This window comes from Drosophila elegans, unplaced genomic scaffold, assembly GCF_018152505.1.
Source record: "Drosophila elegans isolate 14027-0461.03 unplaced genomic scaffold, ASM1815250v1 contig_149, whole genome shotgun sequence".
Classification (NCBI taxonomy): domain Eukaryota; kingdom Metazoa; phylum Arthropoda; class Insecta; order Diptera; family Drosophilidae; genus Drosophila; species Drosophila elegans.
The window spans coordinates 9,903,404-9,926,023 of NW_024545513.1; the positions used below are offsets into that span (position 1 = coordinate 9,903,404).

General features: G+C 36.3%; 2 protein-coding genes across 5 annotated transcripts in view; one reads left to right on the forward strand and one right to left on the reverse strand.

The window, feature by feature from the left end:
• Positions 1 to 22,620, forward strand: part of LOC108136417 (eye-specific diacylglycerol kinase) — a 127,116-nt gene that overhangs the window by 10,128 nt on the left and 94,368 nt on the right. For all 4 annotated transcript variants that reach the window (XM_017257545.2, XM_041709020.1, XM_041709022.1 and 1 more), the window contains one exon: positions 19 to 24. In XM_017257545.2, the coding sequence (XP_017113034.1) occupies positions 19 to 24 (6 nt within the window). The remainder of the gene's footprint in view (positions 1 to 18; positions 25 to 22,620) is intronic.
• LOC108136422 (protein FAM136A) lies at positions 7,981 to 8,673 on the reverse strand. The gene has a single exon (XM_017257552.2). The coding sequence runs from the start codon at positions 8,608 to 8,610 to the stop codon at positions 8,080 to 8,082; it is 531 nt and encodes a 176-aa protein (XP_017113041.1). The 5' UTR covers positions 8,611 to 8,673; the 3' UTR covers positions 7,981 to 8,079.

The window sequence follows — 22,620 nt, forward strand, 5'->3', positions numbered from 1 at the left end:
TCTTTTTTCTCATTGCAGCGATACGTGAGTACAACCAACATTTTTACGAACCTGTCGTTAAGCAGCCCGAAAACAAAAGGCGGCGAACGAAAATATATGCTCACGTACATAAAACCACAAACATGCACATTACATCAGGTATTTACCATCCCGACAAGATTAATGCAGTTTAATGCGTTTGTGATACACGTTTTACTTGCTAACTTTATTGCTGGACTTAACGACTTTAAAATCCAATGCTGAATGCCACACAAAAAATAAGAAAACAAAAAAGAATTGACCATTTGGTAATTCTCTTTTTGCGTGCGATTAATAAAGCATTACACGAATTGGGTGGGACTTAGTGGTTATTAAATTGAAACTAAAATTGATTGTACTACTAAATGGATAACAGTAAAATCCTGTATAACTTTATGAATAATTTATTTCGGAAAGCGTTAAAAAAGAATGTGTAATATGTGTAATTACATTGTTATACACATGATTAAAATTAAATTACATTGTACAGTGGGTATAATCATTGAAAATGGTTAGACTTCATGTTATAAAATAATTCTCAATTTTAATAGCCTTAGATGGCATATTCCTAACTGAATGTTGGCGATAATATAAATTTTATTTTATTTAAGAATTGTTGTTTATTTAAAACATTGTATAGAATTTCCAAAAACCCTTGTTGTGTGAAAACAGGTTCTTAACAAGGCAATCGTTTGGAAATTGCTTGTGGAAGATTCCAAAAAGTGTCGTAAGCTTCGTAATAGCTTCTAATTACCGACACTCACTTTGCTGGAATGCTCCGAGTGGCAACTTTAAACATTTTCAATGTCACAGACAAACAATGCTATTTGTCCTTGCCTGCCTGTCTATGCTTTATTTTTCCCCATCCCCCGCCCACTTTCTCCCGCTTTCTCCCGCTTTCTCCCTCCCCCTTTCACCTTTTTTTCACCCCGCGGCAATCGCACGCATCGGTCCGACATGTATTCGTTTTGACAACCTTCCCACCTGGCACGACGTTTTGTCTGTCAACCATTGTAATCATATTTCGAACAGCAGTTAACCAGGTGGGAAAAGGGGCTGAGGGGCTGAGGGGCTGAGGGGAAGGAGGGCATGCAAGGAAAAGTGTGGAAAGCGGGAAAAAAGCACGTTTGTGCCGCAAGGAAATTTAACAAAAAAAATCTTTAGGAAAAAATGTATGGAATTTTTAAACCAGCAAGTTCAAAATGCTTTAAGCTGAAAAGTTGGTGGAAAAAACACATTTTAACAGTTGTTGAAGAAATCAAAAAGGCAAAGGTAAATCCCTTTAAATAACATTTTAAAAATGTTTATTATAAATATATATAATCAATAGTTGAGGTAAATTTTTCATTTTAAAGTATACAAAAGAGGAGCACAGAAATAAAACCTAAACAAATTAATATTCACTAAACAATATTCAAAATAATTATTATCCATTTTTAATTTTTGGCAGACACCTTTTAAAAGAACAACACGAAAGTAATAATAATAAGCACTATATGCGAAGTGTGATAATTAAGAACATAATTACATAATTACTTTGTCGCATGTTAATTGCAATGTAATTAAAACTGCGAACAGGACACGATATAATTGCTGTTATGCTCAGAAAAAGAAATTTAAATTGTGTACAATTTAAAAGTAAGTAAGACAATCTAACTATTTAGGTCTTTTGCCTTAGCATCAAATCCCTTGCGGCAAAAAAAAATTGTAACCATAACGTTTCAATCAAAATTTTCAATCAATAATTACAGTTATCTCTTTTCGTGCCTTTTCCCACGGAATGGTATCTCCTTTCTACTGATTTTCCATACACACAACGCACAAGACCCTTTCCGTTGTTGTACTCTGACTTTCTATGCGCGTTACGCATACGCCCTGTTGACAACTCCCATTTTCTCAAACACAAAAACCTCTATTGTACGCAAAACGAAGGAAATAAGGGAACGGGTGCCGTTGGAGAAGTCGATTGTGCTCTTACAGATGGGGAATGAAGGAGCATTTCGGGTAATATCCATATCCAAAGGACAACAACGAACGGAAGGGGCTGGTGGGTGAAATGTGAAATTGATATTGATATTATGCAATGTTGCTCCGCAATGAATCGAATCGCGGGGCAAAACGGAACGGAACGAAACGAAACGAAAAACTCAACGATGAGAGTTGATTTTACGAGCCTTAAACATGACACTGAAATGAACTTTTTAAAGGGTCTGGCAAGTGGATGTGCGGCAAATGCATACGCAGATTTTTATGACAGTTTGTTAGCAGCTTCTGAGGGTCTCGTTTCGCATTCCGGCTGGCCAAGGGAAATGACTATCGAGCGGATCTGATCGGATCGGAGAGGATTTCCGCTGTCATCCGGTCTGCGATTCTATCAATGCATCCGCCAACAGAAGCGTAGCGAAAAAGAACTTCACACAATAACTTTAAAAGAGGGGTTTCATCGATAACTCTTCAGGGCTATCAGTTACTTATCTAAATTATCTGATTTGATTATTGGTTCAATAAAACTCACTCACTTATGACACTTTATTGTTGGTCTCATTCATTGCTCATTTTTTGTTTTAACTATACGATTTTATTACGATTCCAACGAGCAATGAATCACGAGAATTGTCAAAACAGATACCCGATAGTAAAAATATGAATATGGGTATGAAAATTTCATTCGATGAAATACCAACGGGGTCGATACATTAATAAGCAAAATTGTATTTAAAAAGTACAATTTTGCTCATTTATTGGAGTTGACGACAAAAATGAAATGAAAAAGCGAGGCTTAAATGTATACGAAGTATTTTTTACCATTAAAAGTTAAGAACTGAAAACCTTTAAAAGTTCAAATTAGCGGGACCGTAACAGTGGGACCGTGATTTTATAACCAAAGAAATCCTTCAATATAATATATTACCACAGTAAAAAACAACATCTTCCTGTCCTATCCTTATGATTTTTATATTTTATATAACCTTTAATAAAACAAGGTACGTTTTTAGTTGATCACCTGCCCGTCGGGCTTAGCTGTACATTGTATGCGGATTTTAAAACCAAACAGCATCCGTTCCATGAATAGAGCCAATCAAAATTCTCCGTTGGACATTTTTCCACGATTTTGGTTTTGCTGCAGTTTTTGGCTGCAATCTGTTGACGCATATCGGATATGCCCCCCCAATGATGACAGCGTTGATTTAATTTTCTCTTTGTCCACCGATGTTTGCCTTCTAATTTACAATCGGATTTCGGATTGAGTTGCTTTTCACACCCAACACTCATAGCACTCATAAATATGCTGATTTCGTGCTCCGAACTGAAATTTAATTTCGCCTGCGTGTAAGTCTCGGCTCTTTCCGCCTATCTCCGCTGTTGGTTTGTTAATAATGTAAACGTTTTAATATTTAATATTGCGCATACGACATGTTGCGCCATTTTATGAAGCTTCTCAACATTGCCTGACATTTAAATGAATTTTCAATAATTTTGCTGTCGTTTGTCGTTTTTTTTTTTTTTTTTTTGTATATTTTGGCAGCCGATAGAGTTGCTGTTGTTGCGTTGGAAAAGTACCACCACCAACGAGCACTTAACGCCTAGAAAAGACCTTCGCACCCACATCCGCCCATTCTATTCCCAATTTCAGTGGCGCAACCTACTGTCGAAAATGCCATTTGTGCAAATCTAATAAACAGCGAACCGCATTAAATTTGACAGTAAGGTGTGGGATTTTCAGCGTACCATGTGTACAGGGAGAATCTTGTCTCAGGGCGAACATGTCAATCGAGGGGCGGAAAAGAGAATGGGGGCGGGAATGCGTCCTGGTGGGCGCCACAATGGCCCAACTTTCATTATAGCATCCGCAAAGAATCTTCTGGCGAAATTATTTTCGAATACCACACATGATACCGTGTTTTACAGAGTAATTTAGGGTACATAACATTCGTAATTCAACTTGTTTTAAAGGGTTTGTGTCTGAAACAAATAGAATCAATTAAATATATTTTGCATGTTTAATGTTTATTTTTTTATATATTTGTCATTTAAATGTATTAAATGTATTTAAATTTAGAGCAATGCAAAAAGGATTTGTTTTTAGTTAGTAAACGTTTTTAGCTTTTTATTTGTTGTAATTATTTATTTTGCTCATTTAGCTTAAAGATTAACTCCTTTCAATATTTTATGTGACAAACAGATGTATTTTCATGGAGTCTTTGCGACTGCCGCATCTTGTGGCATAAATCACAACTGTCCCATGTCCGGGGCTAAAAAGCTGCCAAAGACATCCGAGAGAAGAGAAAAAAAAGAACAGTGTTTTTTTTCTCTAAAATCCTCCGTTAACTGGCGAATGTATGACACATTTCGCCTTTGGGATTTGCGGCCGAAGGACGCGTTTTGCTTTCGTTTAGGCATTCTCGCATCCGCATTCGCATCCGCATTCGCATCCGCATTTGCCATTTGCCGTTGACGTGTAGTTTAGGCCAAATTAACATATCACACAGGCCGCAGCGTCCTTGGGCCCTGTGCACCTTCTCCGCTTGACTTGCCACTTTGAGATGCGGCCTTATAGCCCGTATATGCCCCACCAATGTGCTTCAGGAAATAGACCCAAGCTGGCTGCCACAAAATGGCAAATATCTAATTCTAGTTATATACAAATTCACACAATGATTAATTATTCTAAAAATAACTATAAAATCTTCTGTTCTTTTATTAATTGAATTTGGTTTTTAATTTTTATTTCAGCTTGCCTTTTAAATTTTGGTACCTATCTAATTTAATCTTTAAATCCTATCTAGTGATTTGTATTTGTGTTTTTTCCAACTTTTGCTTTGAATTTCACATGAATAAAATTTGTTTTATTTATGAAATAAATTTTATAATATTTATCTAATGATTTTAATCTTAACATACTATTGCTATTATTATTGCGACCACAACTGTGTGAGCTATACAGGCCTAGGCAATGGGCCATTGACTGCCAACCATTTGGATGGCGTTGCAGTCAAGTGTTCAGAGGCTTCGTTCTTCTTTTCTGTCGTCATGGTTCATATCGCGTTTTTGACGCTGTCTCTGAAATATTCTGAATGTCATGCGAGGGACCCACAAAAGGTGATCCAATTTTCACGACATTGAGTGCGAAAAAAAAACAATGTATCTCGATTGAGTCCTCTGCGTCAAGCAAAGACCATGAAAAGTTTAAGGATCTTTAAAAGATTGTGAGTTTTTGCAAATCTAAAGCAATGATGAAAGCAGTAATTCATGAATAAATTTCATAAATTTAAACAACGGTTTACTAACAAATTAGATGATAACATTCCAAATACCATGCCATGGATTTTGTATACTTTTCAGTGGATATTATAATTTCCGTCATTTGTTTTCCATTTTATTTAAAAAACTTCAAGCTATGAACACATTTTAACTTAGTTGTCATTCAATTAACTTGATTGTACTATACGAGAAATAGAAAAGGATTATTAATTGATCATTCAAAATTAAATAACCCATTACTACAGCTTGAAGGATTTAGAAAAAATAAAATCAGCAAAGTATTAATTTATTTATTTTGTTTATTTAGGTTTTGTTTTTATTTGAAACTATATATGTAGTTAAACAAATAAAATAATGTTTTAAATCTTAAAGCTTAGAACAAAATTGTAATTCAACGAGTTTGGTTGTAATTCTAAGAATAGAGAAAAGTATTGTTTACAATTTGATATGCATAGTTCCAAGTAAAGCAATCTGAGTCCCTGCAGTACATATGCAGTTTCTGTTTTCAGGAAAATATATGTTCGTGCAATCGTAGGTTTCCATCATAGCTGAAAAGATGTGGGAGTTTGTATTCATCCCTTATACATTTATGTACATACATGCAAGCCCACGCATTCAGCCATTAGATTTTGACATTTGGCCCATAAGGGGGAGGAAGTTTTCAGCTCGCACAGTTCCTGCAATTCCTGGGCTGGTCCAAAGTCCGAATGCACTTAGAAAACTTGTTTTCACAAACGAATTAATGTATTTAAAACTATTACTTGTGAAATTTTCCTACTGAAAAATAGTTTTCATAACTTGTGTTCATAGTCTTGTGAAACTTTAAAGTTTCTACAGAGCTAACGATAGTTTAAATTGGTCAAAGATTGTTTTAATGAAATACTCAAATCACCTTATGTTCTAGCTATTAAAGAAAAAAATTTAATTTCTCTACAGTTTGAAGTGCAGTGCAACGTAAGGGAAATATGTATATGCTTGCTCTGCCTTGCTTTGTGCGGCTTTCAACCAATCAGATAAATGCAAATTGAGATTAACTCTACGCTTGTTCATTAGCCAATCTGATTTGGACGTTCAGTTCATTCCCCCAATCCCATCGTCTCTTTCGTGAAGTCATTCGTTGTTCTACTCAATGAATGCAGGTAATAATTTTTCTTTTTTTTTTTTTGGTTTTAGTTTTCCCTACGGGTTTCCTCTTTTGTTTGTTTTCATTGCGACAATGACCACCTAGTGGGTCTCCTTTCCGATTTGTTTGATTGTTGGTGCTGCAATTGTACTGTACAACAAAGAGCGTTTCATTTGAATAATGCGAAAATATTGTGTTAGAAGCCCGTTGCCATTGTCTCTGTTGTCCCTTCCCTGCCAAAGCCAGTGCTACCGCTACTTTTTAAGCTGCTCAACTGACTTGCCGATTGCTTTTGTCTGCTGCACACCTATATCTGTCAAACCCACCTCCACACACTCATTGGCTCTGATTCTGATTGCCCCTTGATGGACAGACGGGCAGAAAGTAATTTTGGTCATCGGCAATCGTCGATGGATCGCCTTTATTTTCGTATCGTATTTTTATCGATTACAGATAATTTTTTATTTCTGTGTATTATCAATCAGTTTTATTGATATAACTTGAGAGAAAACTACGGAAAACTCCCAATAGAGTCCCTATCACTCCGATAATTTGATCGATTATTATATTTATGTGGATTTGAAGGTCTTTGAGCGCTATCAACATACTTTATAGCCACTAGAGAATTTAGTTTCTTTATCGATACGTTTGTTTTTCATATTGATAGTCTTGAAATATAATATAATTGAATTTTATTTGTAAATGTTTTAAAAACTTAAAAGTCTTTCCTATAAAAAATGTAGCAAGTTAAATGATGATATTGATGATTACTAAAAGCCATTGGTCGATATCGATTATTTTTAACCTATTTATCGATTGACATAAATATTATGTCCTTCCTGTCCACAACAGCAGATGGTCAGCAGGGCAGATCAATTTTCCTTGAAACTATTTCAATTGGCAGTGATTACAGAGCACTATTTGATGGACAGGTCGTAGACGGTTTTCTCTAATAGTATGGACTTTTATTTTCTTGTTTTGATCCAATTCGAAGACCTCCCGACGGTGTTTTATTGCACTTTGCGGGACCTTTTAAGCCATAACTTTTGTGCGCTTCGCCTGAAAGTATGCCACATTGTCCGTGTCTTTCAGATTATTGCTATTGTCGTATCAATTGGGAGCATTTACATGCGGCACGTTTGGCTGAATGTTTCTGAATAAATCACAGCCCATACGGACATGTTCGTATGAATAATTTGTGTAGACTGTATTGCTTTTTGGGCGCTCCACGTTGGCAGGGCGCTCGTAATTGCTTTATAAAAAGCATGTTTTGGGTCACCAAAAATTGCAGCACAATCGATTAGATTAGTAAACAAATCATTATGAATTTTCACGGCCGATTAACGGTCGGTGTTGGGTTCTTAATTGCCGTTTGGTCATTAATTAACGTGCTTTTTAACAGTTAATTGTGGAATAATTGTGTTTAAGGTATGCCAAATAGGTGACCAATATAGCGAACTTGTTTCTAATCACTTAATATTTGAAATATAAAAAATATATTTATTTTTAATAATAATTATTAATAATTTAAATTAATTATAAAATTTAAGAGAACATCAAAGAAGTCCTTCTTTTCTTTATCATGGTTTTACGGAACATTAATAGGCCACTATTTTCAATGATTTTTATATGGTTTTTGGAAAACTAAAAGAAAATGGATCCCAAATAAATTCATTTTAAACACCCTTTTCCAGGGTATCTCGCATGGCCCTGAGCATTTCGGGCAGCAGTCCCACATGGCTGTCCACGCAGTTGTTCGAGCAGCGATTCAAATTATAATCGGATTCATGGACTCGACACTGCTGCATGCACTTCTCCAGGCGATTCTCAAAGTCGGACATGCCCTGCTGCACAAAGCAGCGGGCGCGGGTCAATCGAATTTGGCAGCGGTCGACGCACCGCTGTACCGCCTCCGCATTTGCATCCGCATCCGCACAGCAGGCGGTCGCACAGGCGTGCATCTCGATCTGCAGCTTGCGCAGATACTCCCGATCCAGATCCTCCATGGCGGTCGATATTGCATTGTCGATGCGATCGCGTTGCTCATCCAAACTCGGGTTATCGCAGTCCATTTCTCTTTGTGGTATAATACCAAATATTCGATATATATTTTTTTCGGAAATCAGGTGTGACTGTTGAATGATAAGTATTGTGAGTGCTTGGTTTTTGTTAAGGAAGAACAAGTAATGCCTATGTGATTTTGTCATCACAAGTTTAAATATTTATCTTGTGAAACTGATATGAAAAACTATAAATATTTAAATACATTTGCTAATTTTAACAATAACGGTAAGGTATATATTTATAAAGTAATGTTAAGGCTTAGGCATAAATCAGTGTCAAGCTACCTCTAATTGAATTTTACTCAATATCTGTGGTTACCGATAAGGCATTTCTGAAAATGTATATAAGAAGCAGTTGAGCACCAGAAACGATTAAATGTTTTTAAAATGCAGTATTGTTCTTGGCCGTTTCTGGCTCCTCTCCCGATCGTGAATTGACCAACAAGCGACTCATAAGGATCGTTTTCCGCAACTAATGGTGCCAAGTCTTAAACAAAGACGGCATCCTGTGCTAACGTCCTTGTTGCAACGTGACTACAATGACAATAAGCCTATTATTAGAAAGGATCTGTTTCCTGACCATGGTTCCTTAAACCATCAAAAAAGTTATTCGCGATCCAATCCTGAAGCTTACACTTCCTTTGAGAAGCGTGTCATAGACATACTAATTAAACTGGTATTGTTGGATAACGAAGCTAAACAGGTGCTGGCAATCTTGAAAGAAGACAAAGAAATGGTAAATAGATTGAAGAAGTTGCTCGACAAATTCGACACAGAACACGAGTCTGAGGATTTTCTTTAATCTTTCTTTAATCTGATATTTGAAAAAAAAAATAATTAAAAAATTCAGTGATGTAAAACTGTAACATGAATATAACTAAAAAAAATTAATAGATTTATTATTTTAAATTATTATTTTATTTTATTTTTACATACATATCAAACTTATAAATAGTGCTAATGCTGTTATAAATAATTATAAGTTGTACTCTACAATTTTTGCCTTTAAATATATGTTTTCCTCTCTTTGAATCGATAAATGAGTGCTCGATTATATCGATAACATGATAATGAGTGATAAGCTAGCACTTAGAATGCAATTTGAATCGTTTATTTGACTTAATAAATATGGCAGAGAATCGGATTAAGTGTACTTATTATCATAATCATTAGAATTATCCTCTGCCCCTCACAGCCCTCCCCCGATAATTATCGATAGTTTTGGGCACTTGTGTTGGCCCAACTTAAAACACCAAACAAATGATTGCCATAAATTTGATGGTAGCAAATAACGACAACAATCAGTAGCGCTACTGCCTGCTTTTCCCCCGCATTTCCCAGCATTTCCCCACATTTCTCCGCTTTACATTCCCCGCTCCTCTCTCCACTGAGTAATGTGCCAACTGTTGAGTTTCCTTCCGGTTCCGCGGGCGCGAGAGAGAAAGAGGGAGAGCGAGCGAGCGAGCGGGTGGGACTGAGATGGGACGAGCGAGAGCGTGGGCGGTGAGGGAAGAGGGAGTGAGAGCGATACGGCCTTTTAGACACATTCTCTCTCGCCCTCTCTGTCTTTCTCTCTCGCCGGCATCGAGGGCTGCTTACAGGTGTTTATAGTGCTTCGGGAATTCCCGAACTTAGCCGAAACCCCAACCGAGACCTGCCATCTCGCTCACTCCCCAGGCAACGCCCCATAGCGCCCTCTCGCTCGCGGTCGCTTTATATTCCTGGCAACGCGTCGCCTTCGCATCAGTTTCATTTGAACCGTTCTAACGGCGCGTTGTGCTAGAGAAACAATCCTCATATAAAAAGCAGAACAGCCCCAAACATTTCAAACAAAATACAAAACTCTCTGGAACTTAAGTTCTCCAATTCGACAGCATCGCAACAAAACAAAAACATCCCATACCAAAACAAAAATATACTGAACAAACTTTTAATTCAAAATACATATATTAAATAAATATTTTTTTTAATGTGCTTCTAAGTGTTGTGCTAAAACTATATTAACTTGTACAAATATTAAAAAAAAAAGTATTTAAGGATATTTAAAAGTATTCAATTTATATTTTTTAAATATCCAACTAATGCGTAAGAAAACAAACTGAAAAGTAACTTAAAATTATACAAAAAACAAACTACAAACCAAAAAATAAACAGGCACTTTTAGGACCAAAAACATTACAGCAGTTTTGTGTTTTTTGAATCCTAACTGTTCACGTGTAAACGCACAAAAATGTGCACAAAATTCTCATTAGACTCGAACGACTGAAAAGTGCGTTCCATTGAAAAAAATAACACTGAAAGCGTAACGGTAAATATTCAATTAATTATTTTACTTCATTGATAAAAATTTCTCGGAAAATTTGTTGATTAATTTCGTGATTTTATGTGTGAGAGCTTATTTGTCGTGTGTGTGTTGCGGTTCTTGGAAAACGTTTTTAAAAATTCTCAGAGGGGGATTCTCAATAATTTATTTAATTAGCTGTGACTTTTCTTGTGTGGGGCTTGTAACTAAATACGTGTGAAATAATTTATAAAAGCTTCATAGAAGTCTATGTTCTAAGAACGTGAAGTTTTCAAAAGTTGATGTCTTTTCATCTTGTGATGATTTTTATGAGTTAATTGGGAATTGATTAATGTATTGTATTGAAAACCTAAGTAATACAAAAAACTTAAAAATGTTTCTAAACTAAAGTTTTTAGTTTTTTCCCAATTTTTTTAAATAGTCAGGTGCGACATTTATAGTTAAAAAATTTCTAAATACATATTGGGTTATTGTTATCTATCCACATTTTGGTAAAATAAAATCCATTTATTGCATATAAAGAAAGTATCCTTTTTTCTCAAAATGAATATTAAAACCCTTAATTTATATTTAAAAACCATTCCACAAAGTTACTTTGACATTTGAATTGCACTTTAAAGGTTTAAAAATTTATTTAGAATTTTATTATTTAAAATTTCGATGTAACAATCTCCTGTTTCGAATGAAATTCCTGCGATGTCCTTGTGCTTGCCATTCTTTAACAAATTCAATTATCCACATTTTCATTGTCTCGCTGCTTGCGACCCACTCTCCGATTGTCTGTGTGCCAATGAAATGATTTAATGAAAAATTGTCTACGATTTCGGGATTCCCTTTGTGATAGCGGCAAAAGTGGCAAAGGAAGAAAAAACAAGCTCGTTACGCATACGCCGCGTGTGCAATTGTATTAAACGATGCCATTGAAAATTGCTGGCCGCAAAGAGCGGTTGAGGGCACTCTGGTTTAGGATTTGGGCCCTTGTCAGCCAGCCTCGTTAACCGAACTTGTTGCCGCATTCGCATCCACATTCACATTCGCATCCCCATCCGTATTCGCATTCGCATTCGCACACGCATCCTTCGCAGCCTTCGTACGTGTTCTTTTGCTAATCGCTGCGTTTAAGCAACTGCATGCGAGGATGTTGCAGCGCTTGTATTGGCGCGTGACCGGCTTTTCTCTGACATAAGAGCGCGAATAAGCGAAATGGGAAAAGTGGGAATGAGGGGAAAATGGCGAGTAGCCGAGACGTAAGCGGGGCAAATGCGGTGAACGGTCGGCAATCTTTGATTTCTCTGGCAACAGGAAAACACCAGGCAACGCGGCGTATACGTGACATTCCTGTTTGCCTTTCCTTTTTGTTGTTGTCCTTACGTTTGCATTCAATTGCCAAAAAAAGAAAAAAAATGAAAACAGTTTTACTATTCAAAGTTAAGTTATTAAAAAAACAATAACAACATATTTCGACAACATATATAATTGGGAATTATTCGGAAATAATAATAATTAAATTTCAAAATTATCTAAATATTAAAGAAATATTTATTTCAGATATTAAAGCAAAAATCTGCATAAGCCTTATATGCATTTTTCCATTTTCATCAGGCTTAATGATATACATTAAAAAACATTTTTTAAATACCAAGTATCATCAAGTATAATACAAGTTTGTATTTTTAAATCAACATTAATATCTAATCTCCGCAGTATTTTAAATAATATATATGTGTGCAACGAACACATTGAGATTGTTTGACGATTTTTTGTTTCTGAATTAAAGAATGTTTTTCCATATTCCTTGCTTACATATAGAAATGTGATGTTTCAATTGTAGATCAATTTTTTGTTGCTGTTTGCTTCACTTCACATAAAATATTCAATTTTCATTTCTTGTCGTTTTTTTTTGTTTTGTGTGCCAGGGGTTCGCATATAAAACCCAATAAAAATACACATAAAAATTGAAAAACAACAGAAAAAAAGTGAATGGCAATGGTTGAAAGATTCCGCGGGCTATTTGACAGCAAAGGAGGGAAAAAGCGTATGCATCGCATTTTGATTGCAGATTGTTATTTTTCGTTGTTGCGGGAACAACAGACTTTGGAAACCCTCCGTGTTAATTAATAGAAATTGCCATTTGCATTTATAAAATATACTCTATTTTATTATATTCTTGGAAATGTATGGAATTGCATCGCGCCTCTTGCTCGGTAATTTATTCGCCACTTTCCCCTTAATTTGCGACCATCAATCATGGCTCATTGTGGTGGTAGGTGGGGTGTATTGATAACATGGCTTTGTGGGCTTTTGGCTGAATAAATATTATGATGGAAAATAACACAATGCCATCGATAGGTGAGCTGTCCTACCTGATGGTATTTTAAGTGAAAAACAATGTTGGATGCATTGTTATCGTACCGTTGCTACGGTTTTATATAGTTCCAATGGCATTTCTTCGAGTGCGGCGCTATCAATCAAAATGCTTTGAGATTTAATCTCCTAGAACGGATTTCCTCGTGGCTTAGTTTTGCTTTATTGAAACTTAAAGTATCCGTTGTTGAAAATTCTTTACTATTAATTTAAACTAAATGCTTGAATAAGATTTCAACTTCAAAGTTAATTGAATTTCAATTAAACAACTAATTATAATAATTTTAAAATAGCTATTAATACCGCATAATTGTATTCTTTGTCTTAAACATAAATACAATATGGATTGAAAAGCTCAGATCTTGAGTTAAATTTTTTGATTGAACTGTCAAATGGCGTAATCAATATCAATGATATTACTAACAATCTTGGGACAGCTCTCTGCCAGAAATGGAGCCCGAAATGTGATTAACTAGAATTTGAATAAGATGCCAGTCCAAACATGGGAGCCACTTTATCCCCATTTTGTTTTCTTTCGCATCTGAACTTTAACCCATTGTTGGTCTTTCGAAAGGGTAGATTTAACGTTGAAGTGTTGGCATTGCAGGTGGAAAATCATGGGGCTTTTCGCCCGTGCTGGGGCAAGAGTTAAGTGATTGCTGCTTTCTGCTTTCTGCTTTCTGCCTTATGCTTTTTGTGTTAGCCGTCTGAGCTTTTAGCCTGTCAGGGAGCCGACTCTCCGGCCAATTGGGTGGTTCCCTTTTTTTGTTTATCCCATTGTTGGTATTCTGCTCCTCCGGACAAACAGTCAGACAGTCAGGCAGTCGCAGAGTTGGGTAGTCGGACAACTGACAGTTGTCGGTGGGTAAACATTGCCCAATTTTGGCTGGCTATTTATGTTCTTGTCAAAGCGGCACACATGGCGTATGCCTGATACGTTTGCGCAACATTAAAGCCAAGTTATGAGCCTTTAACAGGCCATGGCAACAGCATTAATAGGAATAGCAACAGCAACAGCAAAAGCAAAAGCGATTGCTAAAGCAACAGCCAAAGGATCGAATCGAAATCTACGGGCCCAAAGTAACCAAGTTGACTCGTATCTCGAACCTCGTAGCAACCGTCATCCGCAATAACTAACGTAGTTTGTCTGAGCAATTTGGCACTTGTGCGCTTTATGGCGCGCACTGGTGCACCACCGTGCACAGTGGGCCAAAAGTGCCACCACAACGCAACAATAGCCGAAACACCCATCAATCATGCATAGTCCATCGTGTGGGGACTAAAAGTTACTACTAGTTGTAAATTTACTTCAAACAGGCAGGCTTAAATATAAGACTGTTTAAATAAGCATTCTGTTTTCCGAAAACTTTAACCAACAATTACATATAAAATAACCAAAATAATTCTTTTATTTATAATATATGGTTTTATAAATGTATGGTTTCCAATAGATATTTTTATATTTCACAACCACTGTTCATTCGCTAAGAAGTAGATAAGGATGAGACGTCCACAACGAAGCCAGGAAGCCCCTCTAGGTGGATGGGGGCTTGGATTGCAAAGGATGTGGCTGGAGGAGCTATCCTGGGGAACCAGAACGACATGGCACATGTGCTTAACTGCCAACGTGGGGGTGACGTCTGATATATTTGCATGCAAAAGTGTTGTCACCGTAACGACTGCTCTTGTTGTTGTTGTTGTGTTGTTGCTGCCGCTCCTGCTGCCTGCCAATGATAAATGCAAATAGGTGCAGACAGATAGGGGCTATGGGAAAATCTGTGAAAGGGGCGGGGGGGTATCGACAACATTACGCATACGCCATGTGTGTTAGATGCAAACGCGAGTCTCGAAACTCGAATCTCGACTGCAATCTGCCAATGATTGAGTGAATCCTCAAACGATTGCCAAACATTGTTAAAAATGTAAACATTTATTTGCGATCCAACTGAATAAACGACGAAACGAATAGTCCATTGGGGAAAAAGTTGGTTAATTTCCCTGTCGACAGCTGTCAACGCTTTTGGATTGGTGTTGGTTTGCGGACAAACAGAAACCACAAATACCCCAGCGGTGGAATTTGACAAACTGCATTGACTGAAAGCAACTTTCAGTCAGCAAACAAAAAATAATAAAATAAAAAGACCACCCTCCACCCCATTTTATTGTTATGGCTATTTACACTGGAGTCATTGACACGCGCCGCGCTTTCGCCTTTCGCCTTTCGACGTTGTTCTTTTTGTGGTTTCTGACCCAAGAAAATGGGGCAAATGGGTGGAAAAGTCCGAACTAATAAAGCCAACTATTCGGGGGTTTTATTTGCCCATTCGTGTTGAGCAGACGAAACTACTGCGGTGCGCAGAGAGCTCAACACAAAGAGTTATTTAACTTTATGTATGGGTTTTTAGTAAACTAAAGTTTGTGGAAGCAGTTGTATACTTTTTATAAAAATATATATGGTGCACCATTTTAAATATAAACTCAAATTTTTTAAAGTTATTTTTTTGACAACATTAATATTAAACCTAATTTTTTAAATTTTACTTACTGAAAGTTATTTGCTAGCTAAGCACCTTTTGTATATTTTTTTTAGAAATTTGCTTAAAAATGGCAACCTATTACTTACAGACTTTTAACTTCTCCCAAATCACATCTCCATATAATAGCAAACAAAATTGAGCTATCAACACCTTAAAGTTATTTTCGTTTAATTGTTACCACCGGCAACAGATTTTCACGCATGAAAGTCCAAATGAAAACGGCGTAAACGAATGATGGATGGACCATCCAAGTGAAAGTGAGGGGGAAAAATCTTCGTGTTTTCCCAGAAAGTTGGGAGGTAAAATTGTAGCATCTGCAGATTCGATGCCAGATGAAATTTACGAAATGCGAATATATGCCGGGATTTTTGCATATTTTCATCAAAGCAATTTGTATGCACATGTGTCCATGTCTTTGGCTCTTTGTCGTCGTGCACAGGGGTCTTAATTGCATGGCCATGCCCACCCGTCTACACCCGCCTACACCCTCAAACACACACACACTTGACCTTTGCTCCTTTGCTTGGATGGCCTGAATAATTGAAGTAGAAGTGTACAACACAGGTCAAGATACTAGCCAAAAAATGTAAGCTAAATTAATTAAATTCAAAATAATTATTTAGTTTTTGTGTACTTTATTATGAAATGTTCTTAGCTTTTAACCAGTCATTATGTTTTCTAAAAAAAAAACAAAGCTTCGGAAGCTGTTAAAAATATGATATTTAAAAAGGTCAACAGTATGAAAATACTGAAGCTAATAGTTCTTATTGTAATCAATTAAAAGACAAATAACTATTGTAGAAACGCTATTGGTAGATTAATATTATTATGAGCCACAGCTTAATATATTATATGTTAAATTAGTTGGCATATACACTTAGATTTAAAATAAGAACTATAAATTAGTTAGTTGACATTTACATGATAGATTATTAGTTTTTTGTTTTTTTAGATTTACAATGTTTTGATTGATATTGGTAGTGCTATTTGTTTACCCGCCACTGTGCGTTCCCGTGGTCCAGTTGAAGACCAAGCACAAGTTCTTGTGCTCCTGGCTTAACCCTTGTTGTCCAACGCAGTGCCGTCTTCATCTCCTTCTATGGGGCTTAAGCAGACGACGAGACACTTGGACACGTTGACAGCTCATAAAATTTGCATATAAACTGCTTAGCCAGATAAAACGGCCGGTTGCTGTTCTCTGTTTCTTTCGTATTCCGCTTCAACTTCTGCTTTTTCAATTTTTCATTTCCGGCCTTGACCACGCCCCCCGCGCCCCCTTGTTTGTCGGACTGCAACTTTGCTAATTAGTCGTAATGCAAATGAATTTTCTACTGCAATCTACTTGAATTAGTTTTACTTCTGCTCTCAAAATGTAAACAACTTCTGAATAAATTGTATTTTACATCATTTAAGGCCGAGAGTTAAAAATAGTTTTGCTGAGATTATAAATTTAAAGAGAAAGATAGTATACAAAATATTAAATGACTTCATTTTTCAATTATAAGAAAAGCGAATACTGAAATTCAGATAATGAACTAATAAAAAACTCTTAAATTAAATTCCAAATATTTACTGAAATCAGTTTGTGAAGTTTATATAAATTCTTTAGCAATATTTGATGTAAGACACTTTGAGGGCCACCATTCAGCACTAATATTCACATCGATGCAGTGCCGCATTTTCCAACAAAACTTATTCAATATCTTTCGTTCAACTTTTTTTTTCACTTATTTCCCTTTCACTTTACTTTGCACTTGTTTATTTTTATTTCTTGCTTCTTCGAGGAGGAGCCACTTAAATTTCTTGCCCGATTTCTGAGTTCACTCAAGTTGCAACTGCATCAGTCGCACTTCCATCGAGGGCGTTTGGCAAAATCGAATTTTTCGATGAATATGGCCAAGGACGATGGATGGCCAGAGTTTCATAAATCTGGCCCCGACCAGATCGTCCATAAATAGGCTAAAGCTTATTCACACTCGAGTTCCAGTCGCAGTCGCAGTCCCAGTTCTCCACTTAATGTCATCACAAATTCGTTACGATTCGTTTCGTTTCGTTTGTGCTGCTGCTTTTTGTGGGGTTTTTTTTCGATTTCGTTCGTTTTTGGCCATCTATCAAAGGGCGCTAACTGGGGGACAGCCGTGTGACTGCTGTGTTTACTTTTTGCAGTTGTTTTACCAGCTAACTATTAGGGCCGGGCCAACAGGAGGGGCGTTGGCTCAGTGGGTGGTCGTCGCGTATAAAGCGAAAAAGATTTACGAGGCATTGAACTCGCTCCCTCCTTTTTTTTTCGCTCCTCGTATCTGTCGCAATCTGAGGCAAGCTTATATTTTATTTCGCTACGCGTTTGCTTCTCTAATGCTTGCTGGTCTGATTTGTTTTTTGCCTATAAAATCTATGCTTTCATATCTTTTTAGCAATAAAAACACTTATTGTAATGGCAGGCAATATTATTATTGAGCACATATCGCGAATGTTTACTGGCTAATAACTTTTTATCAATGGAATGTTAACTGGCTCACAAAAAACAATGTAATTTAACTACAATGATTATTTAAAATTTCAATGTTCAGTTTTTAAAACATAAAAGCTTGTTAAAAATATATAAAGTATAATTTATTTATAACTATAAAAGGATTCTTAAAAATGAACTAGTTTAAATATTTATTGGAATAATAATATTATATATTAAAATTAAATTAAATTAGTTATCCTTTATTTGGAATTCCCCGAAACCAAAACGAGTTATCTTTTTCAAATTGAAGCGCTTATTTCGACCGCAAAAATCAAGAAAACGTATCCACCGCTTCCAAATTGCACACTTTCTTCTAGCTGAACCCAAAATGAAATGTGTAAAAACAAATTGAAACATAAAAATAAACAGCGAACAAGAGGGAGAAGCATTCAATTCCCTTTTTACGGCGGTTACCCGATGCCAACTTTGTTCGCCAAATAGTTCAGCTGAACTTTCGGCATCATTCTCGGCGGGAAAAGAAGGAACAAAAAAAAAGGAAAATAAAAGAAGAGCAGGGGAAAATGCGGGGAAAACACTGGGGCCATTGTCAATGCCAAGGCAAAAGAAAATAATGACAAATGTGAGTTTTATTTTAATGTGTGTAACATTCGGGGGCGTCATGCTGATCATCATGACGATGCGACCGTTCTAATGGCGATGATGAACTGCGTTCATTGACCGAGTTGTTAGTCTGGCAACATTGCCCATACGCCATGTTGCACGGCCCACAAAAAAAGTATGCAAATTAATGTTAATGAGCACTTGGCGGGCTCTCAATGAAAATTTATAGATGCCTCAATGGGCATATTATATATTTCCATATATATGCAGATGTGGCAAACTTCTGCCCTGATTTATGCTTGCTTAATGCCTTTTTTGTTGCCTCAGTCGAATGTTGATCTTTATCTGCTCTTTGGGAAATTGAATATGCTGCTGCACTGGAAACTTGCAAGGTTGCAAGTGTTTTGCTGCGGAAGTATCGCCTTGGGCAACTTTTCCTAATTAAAACACTCGAAGTTGACAAAGTGCATTCGTGTTGCCCATATTTATCTTGGAGTCAAACTTTGATTGGTTTCGCATCGACTGCAGAGTTTTCATATCCTAAAAAATTAATATCTTTGAAACGTAGAAAATGAAAACAGTTATTTGCCTAGACTTGTGTCATCAAAAATATAACGTTAATTAAATCCAGAGTGCGTATATGAGCAAATGCTTTTTAGGCAAGTTTTCAAATCGATTGATTGGATTGAATTGCTTTAGGACTAACGTTGAAAATTTGTTCAACAAATCATTTTTAATCGTGATTCCTTTTTTAATTGAAATATCGTTCAACTGAAAACACTATTAATGTTTAATATGCAATTTCAAAATCAATCAACTTCCTGACCCTTTGACCGTTTGACCTTTTCCATTTGGACAGTTTGTAATCGTTTTTAAGCCCAGACTGCATGCACATAGTTAAATAGTTTTAATGACGCCTGGGGTCTATTAAATGACCGAAATGCCCATGTGTGTTAAAATGTACATTAATTATCGTATGTGGTGCAGGGAGAGCGGCAAAAATGCATTGAGATTTGTGAGAACTTGTTGCCTTTAATCTTCGCACGGTCAATAAATTGGCAAGAAAATCGACCGTTTCGTTCCTTTTCACTTTTCATGTATTTTTTTGCCACACGAAAAACGTTCGCCAAAGGCGAAAATTGGAAACCCGAAAATGTGGAAAACGCTTCAGTGACAAAAATCCAATTAAATATTAAGCAAAAACAAATTTTCGTCTGCAATTGATTAATATAAAAGCGTTTTGACGACTGGGGTAAGTATCACAAATTAAACAAACGACAACTCTGTCAAAAACGGCTTGGAGAAATATATTTAAATTAATAAACACAACTGCAGGGCATAAAACCGAAATTAAATTCTAAAACAAGCAACAAAATGTTGAAATTGGTCGCAAAATCAGCCGCCAGGTGTTTGAAATTGTGACGTGATTAGATCCGAAACAACGATAGATAAACACAAAATGCGAAACAGTTTGGTACGAGGCTATATTATGGCTCTTAAAAGATCACATCCGAGGGGAGCAAAGATGTTTATTTTTAGGCAAAACAATGCAGACAGATCGCTTCGATTGCGGCTAGATGATGGATGATGGATAGATGGATGGATGCATGGATGGATTGGCGGATTGGCGGATTGGTGGGGGAACTGCCGTCATGACGATAAAGAAAATGGTGCCGAAATGGGGGAAAACTGATTGAGGGTGGCGGAAAATGTGTGACGTCTTGTGAGCGGCATTAATTGTTATTGGATCAATAATAAGGAATAACAAAATCGCATTGCAGGAATGCTTTTGTTTGGAGGGATTTATTGCTAAATTAAAATAGAACAATTATTTCCGGGAAAAAATAATTATTCTTATAATTGACTTTCAAAAAAAATTCTGTTTTAAATCGTTAACTATAAGACATACACCAAAACTAAATATTTAATATATATTCTATCAGAATTGCAAATGGTTTTTTAGTACAACAACTAAGAAATAAATTCTGCCCTCAATAACCAAAGAAAAAACTAAAAATTATAAATTATATGGCATTGCGGGAATTTTCTGTTGAATGAAAATAAATCGCAGAATAATTGCCAAATCGCGCAAGCTATTTCTGCTTTCCCCAAAATATGTTTTGTAATTGCGGGCTTTCAAAATACACATTGTGGAGAATAATATTTATAATTTATTCTTTACTTGCTCTTTGATTTGTCAATATTTATCAAGCATTTTCTCATTCTCGTTCTCATTCTTGTTTTCTGATGGATTTGCTCTAGGAAATTCCAGTGCTTCAGGTAAATGAAAAAGCTAATCCCTGTCATCAGCAAAAATTGGTAAACAAAACTAAATCCAGTCCAATTAGCTGGCAATCTCTTGCAGTGTTTATTATTTAAAGTGTCGTGTCCCATTGTTGGCTGCTCAAACAGAGCAGAAAACTTGCCATTTGGCATTGCCCCCGGCAAATAGAATTAAGAGGCAAGACAGGGCTTACTATACACTGTGCACCCAAGTTTCCCAGACTCATTGTTGCCCCACAAGGCTGGCTTCCCTTGTTTTTGTTTTCCGTCTGCAGCAGACGGAGAACAGGGAAAACTGGGAAAGGAAAGAATGGCGATGGCGATGGCGATGGCGATGGCAGGCACTAAGAGCCACGGGCTTATTTGTTAATCACAACATCCAAAGTCAAACAGACAAAGTGCAATAACTGCAAATGGGGGAGGAGATGGCCTGAAATGCCACACTCAAAACAAAACAAATGCTTTAAAAGAATATATAAAAAACATGTTTTGTTGAAAAATGCTTTATAAAAAGAAAATTTTATGGTACAACAATTAGTTTTATTTTATTTAATTTATTATATAGCAACTGTTTCACAATTGTGCATAACCTTTTTAATAATTAGGAAATATTATTCAAAAATATTTAAATATATATTGCAGTTTTAGTTTTCAAGTAATTTAACTTTCACTTTTCTGACATATATTTTAATTACCATTATTTTGTTCGAAAAATAAACATCAGAAATTGTTACAAACTTCTTCTTTTTTTTTTAGTCTGTTAAGCTTTCTATATTTTTGGCTTTCAAAATTTCTGTTCAGTGCCATAGTTGGATTGATTGTTGTGCCAAAAGGGGTGCACAACAATGCTTATTACAAATATTTGCATCATCAGTTCTGCTGCATTGTCAATAAACAGAAAACCACGGCCGGAGATGAGCGAGAAAGTTGCCGAGAGAAAGGCGCAGAGAAAGGAGACAGGAGACAGTCGTTTGTGTGGGGTAAGGGGGCGTAGCCGAGACGGCGTTGACGACGACGCTAAAAATAACAAAGTGCAGCACTTGAGCCGCAAATATGACAGCCAGGATAACAGCGGCGACATCCGCCTCGGTGGCAAGGATAAGGATAAGAATAATGTTGTGCAGAGCCAAAAGCAACAATGATGCGAATACCACGACGAATACGGCGGGGTGGAAAATGGCGTTAAGTTGACGCTGACGAATGCGACATCGCCAAAAGTGAACCGCAAATACTTCAGTATGCATTAGGGTTGCCACGTACTATAATGGCGGAATCCATAGAGCTTTCAGCTGGTTACATTTACCTGTCCAGGGTTGTCATGTTTACAATTGAAGCAATTTAGAGCTTTATATACTGAGTCTTTAAATTTAAATAAATTTTTTTTGCAGTTACCTATTACAAATTTTTTTTATGTTGTGACGCATTTATTTAGTATTATTTCCATTTGGAAATAAATTGTTTTGTTGAAAGTTTGTTAAAATAAATATCGTTTGCCAGAGAATTCATATTAATATATATATATATATATATATATATCTTTCTGCAACGTTGCTTGAGTGACTTTTTGCAGGTCCCTTTTTTGAGTTTTCCACTTT

Excerpts from the sequence above, each read along its gene's own strand:
- LOC108136422 (XM_017257552.2), bottom strand. The coding sequence starts at position 8,610 with ATGACAAAATCACATAGGCATTACTTGTTCTTCCTTAACAAAAACCAA.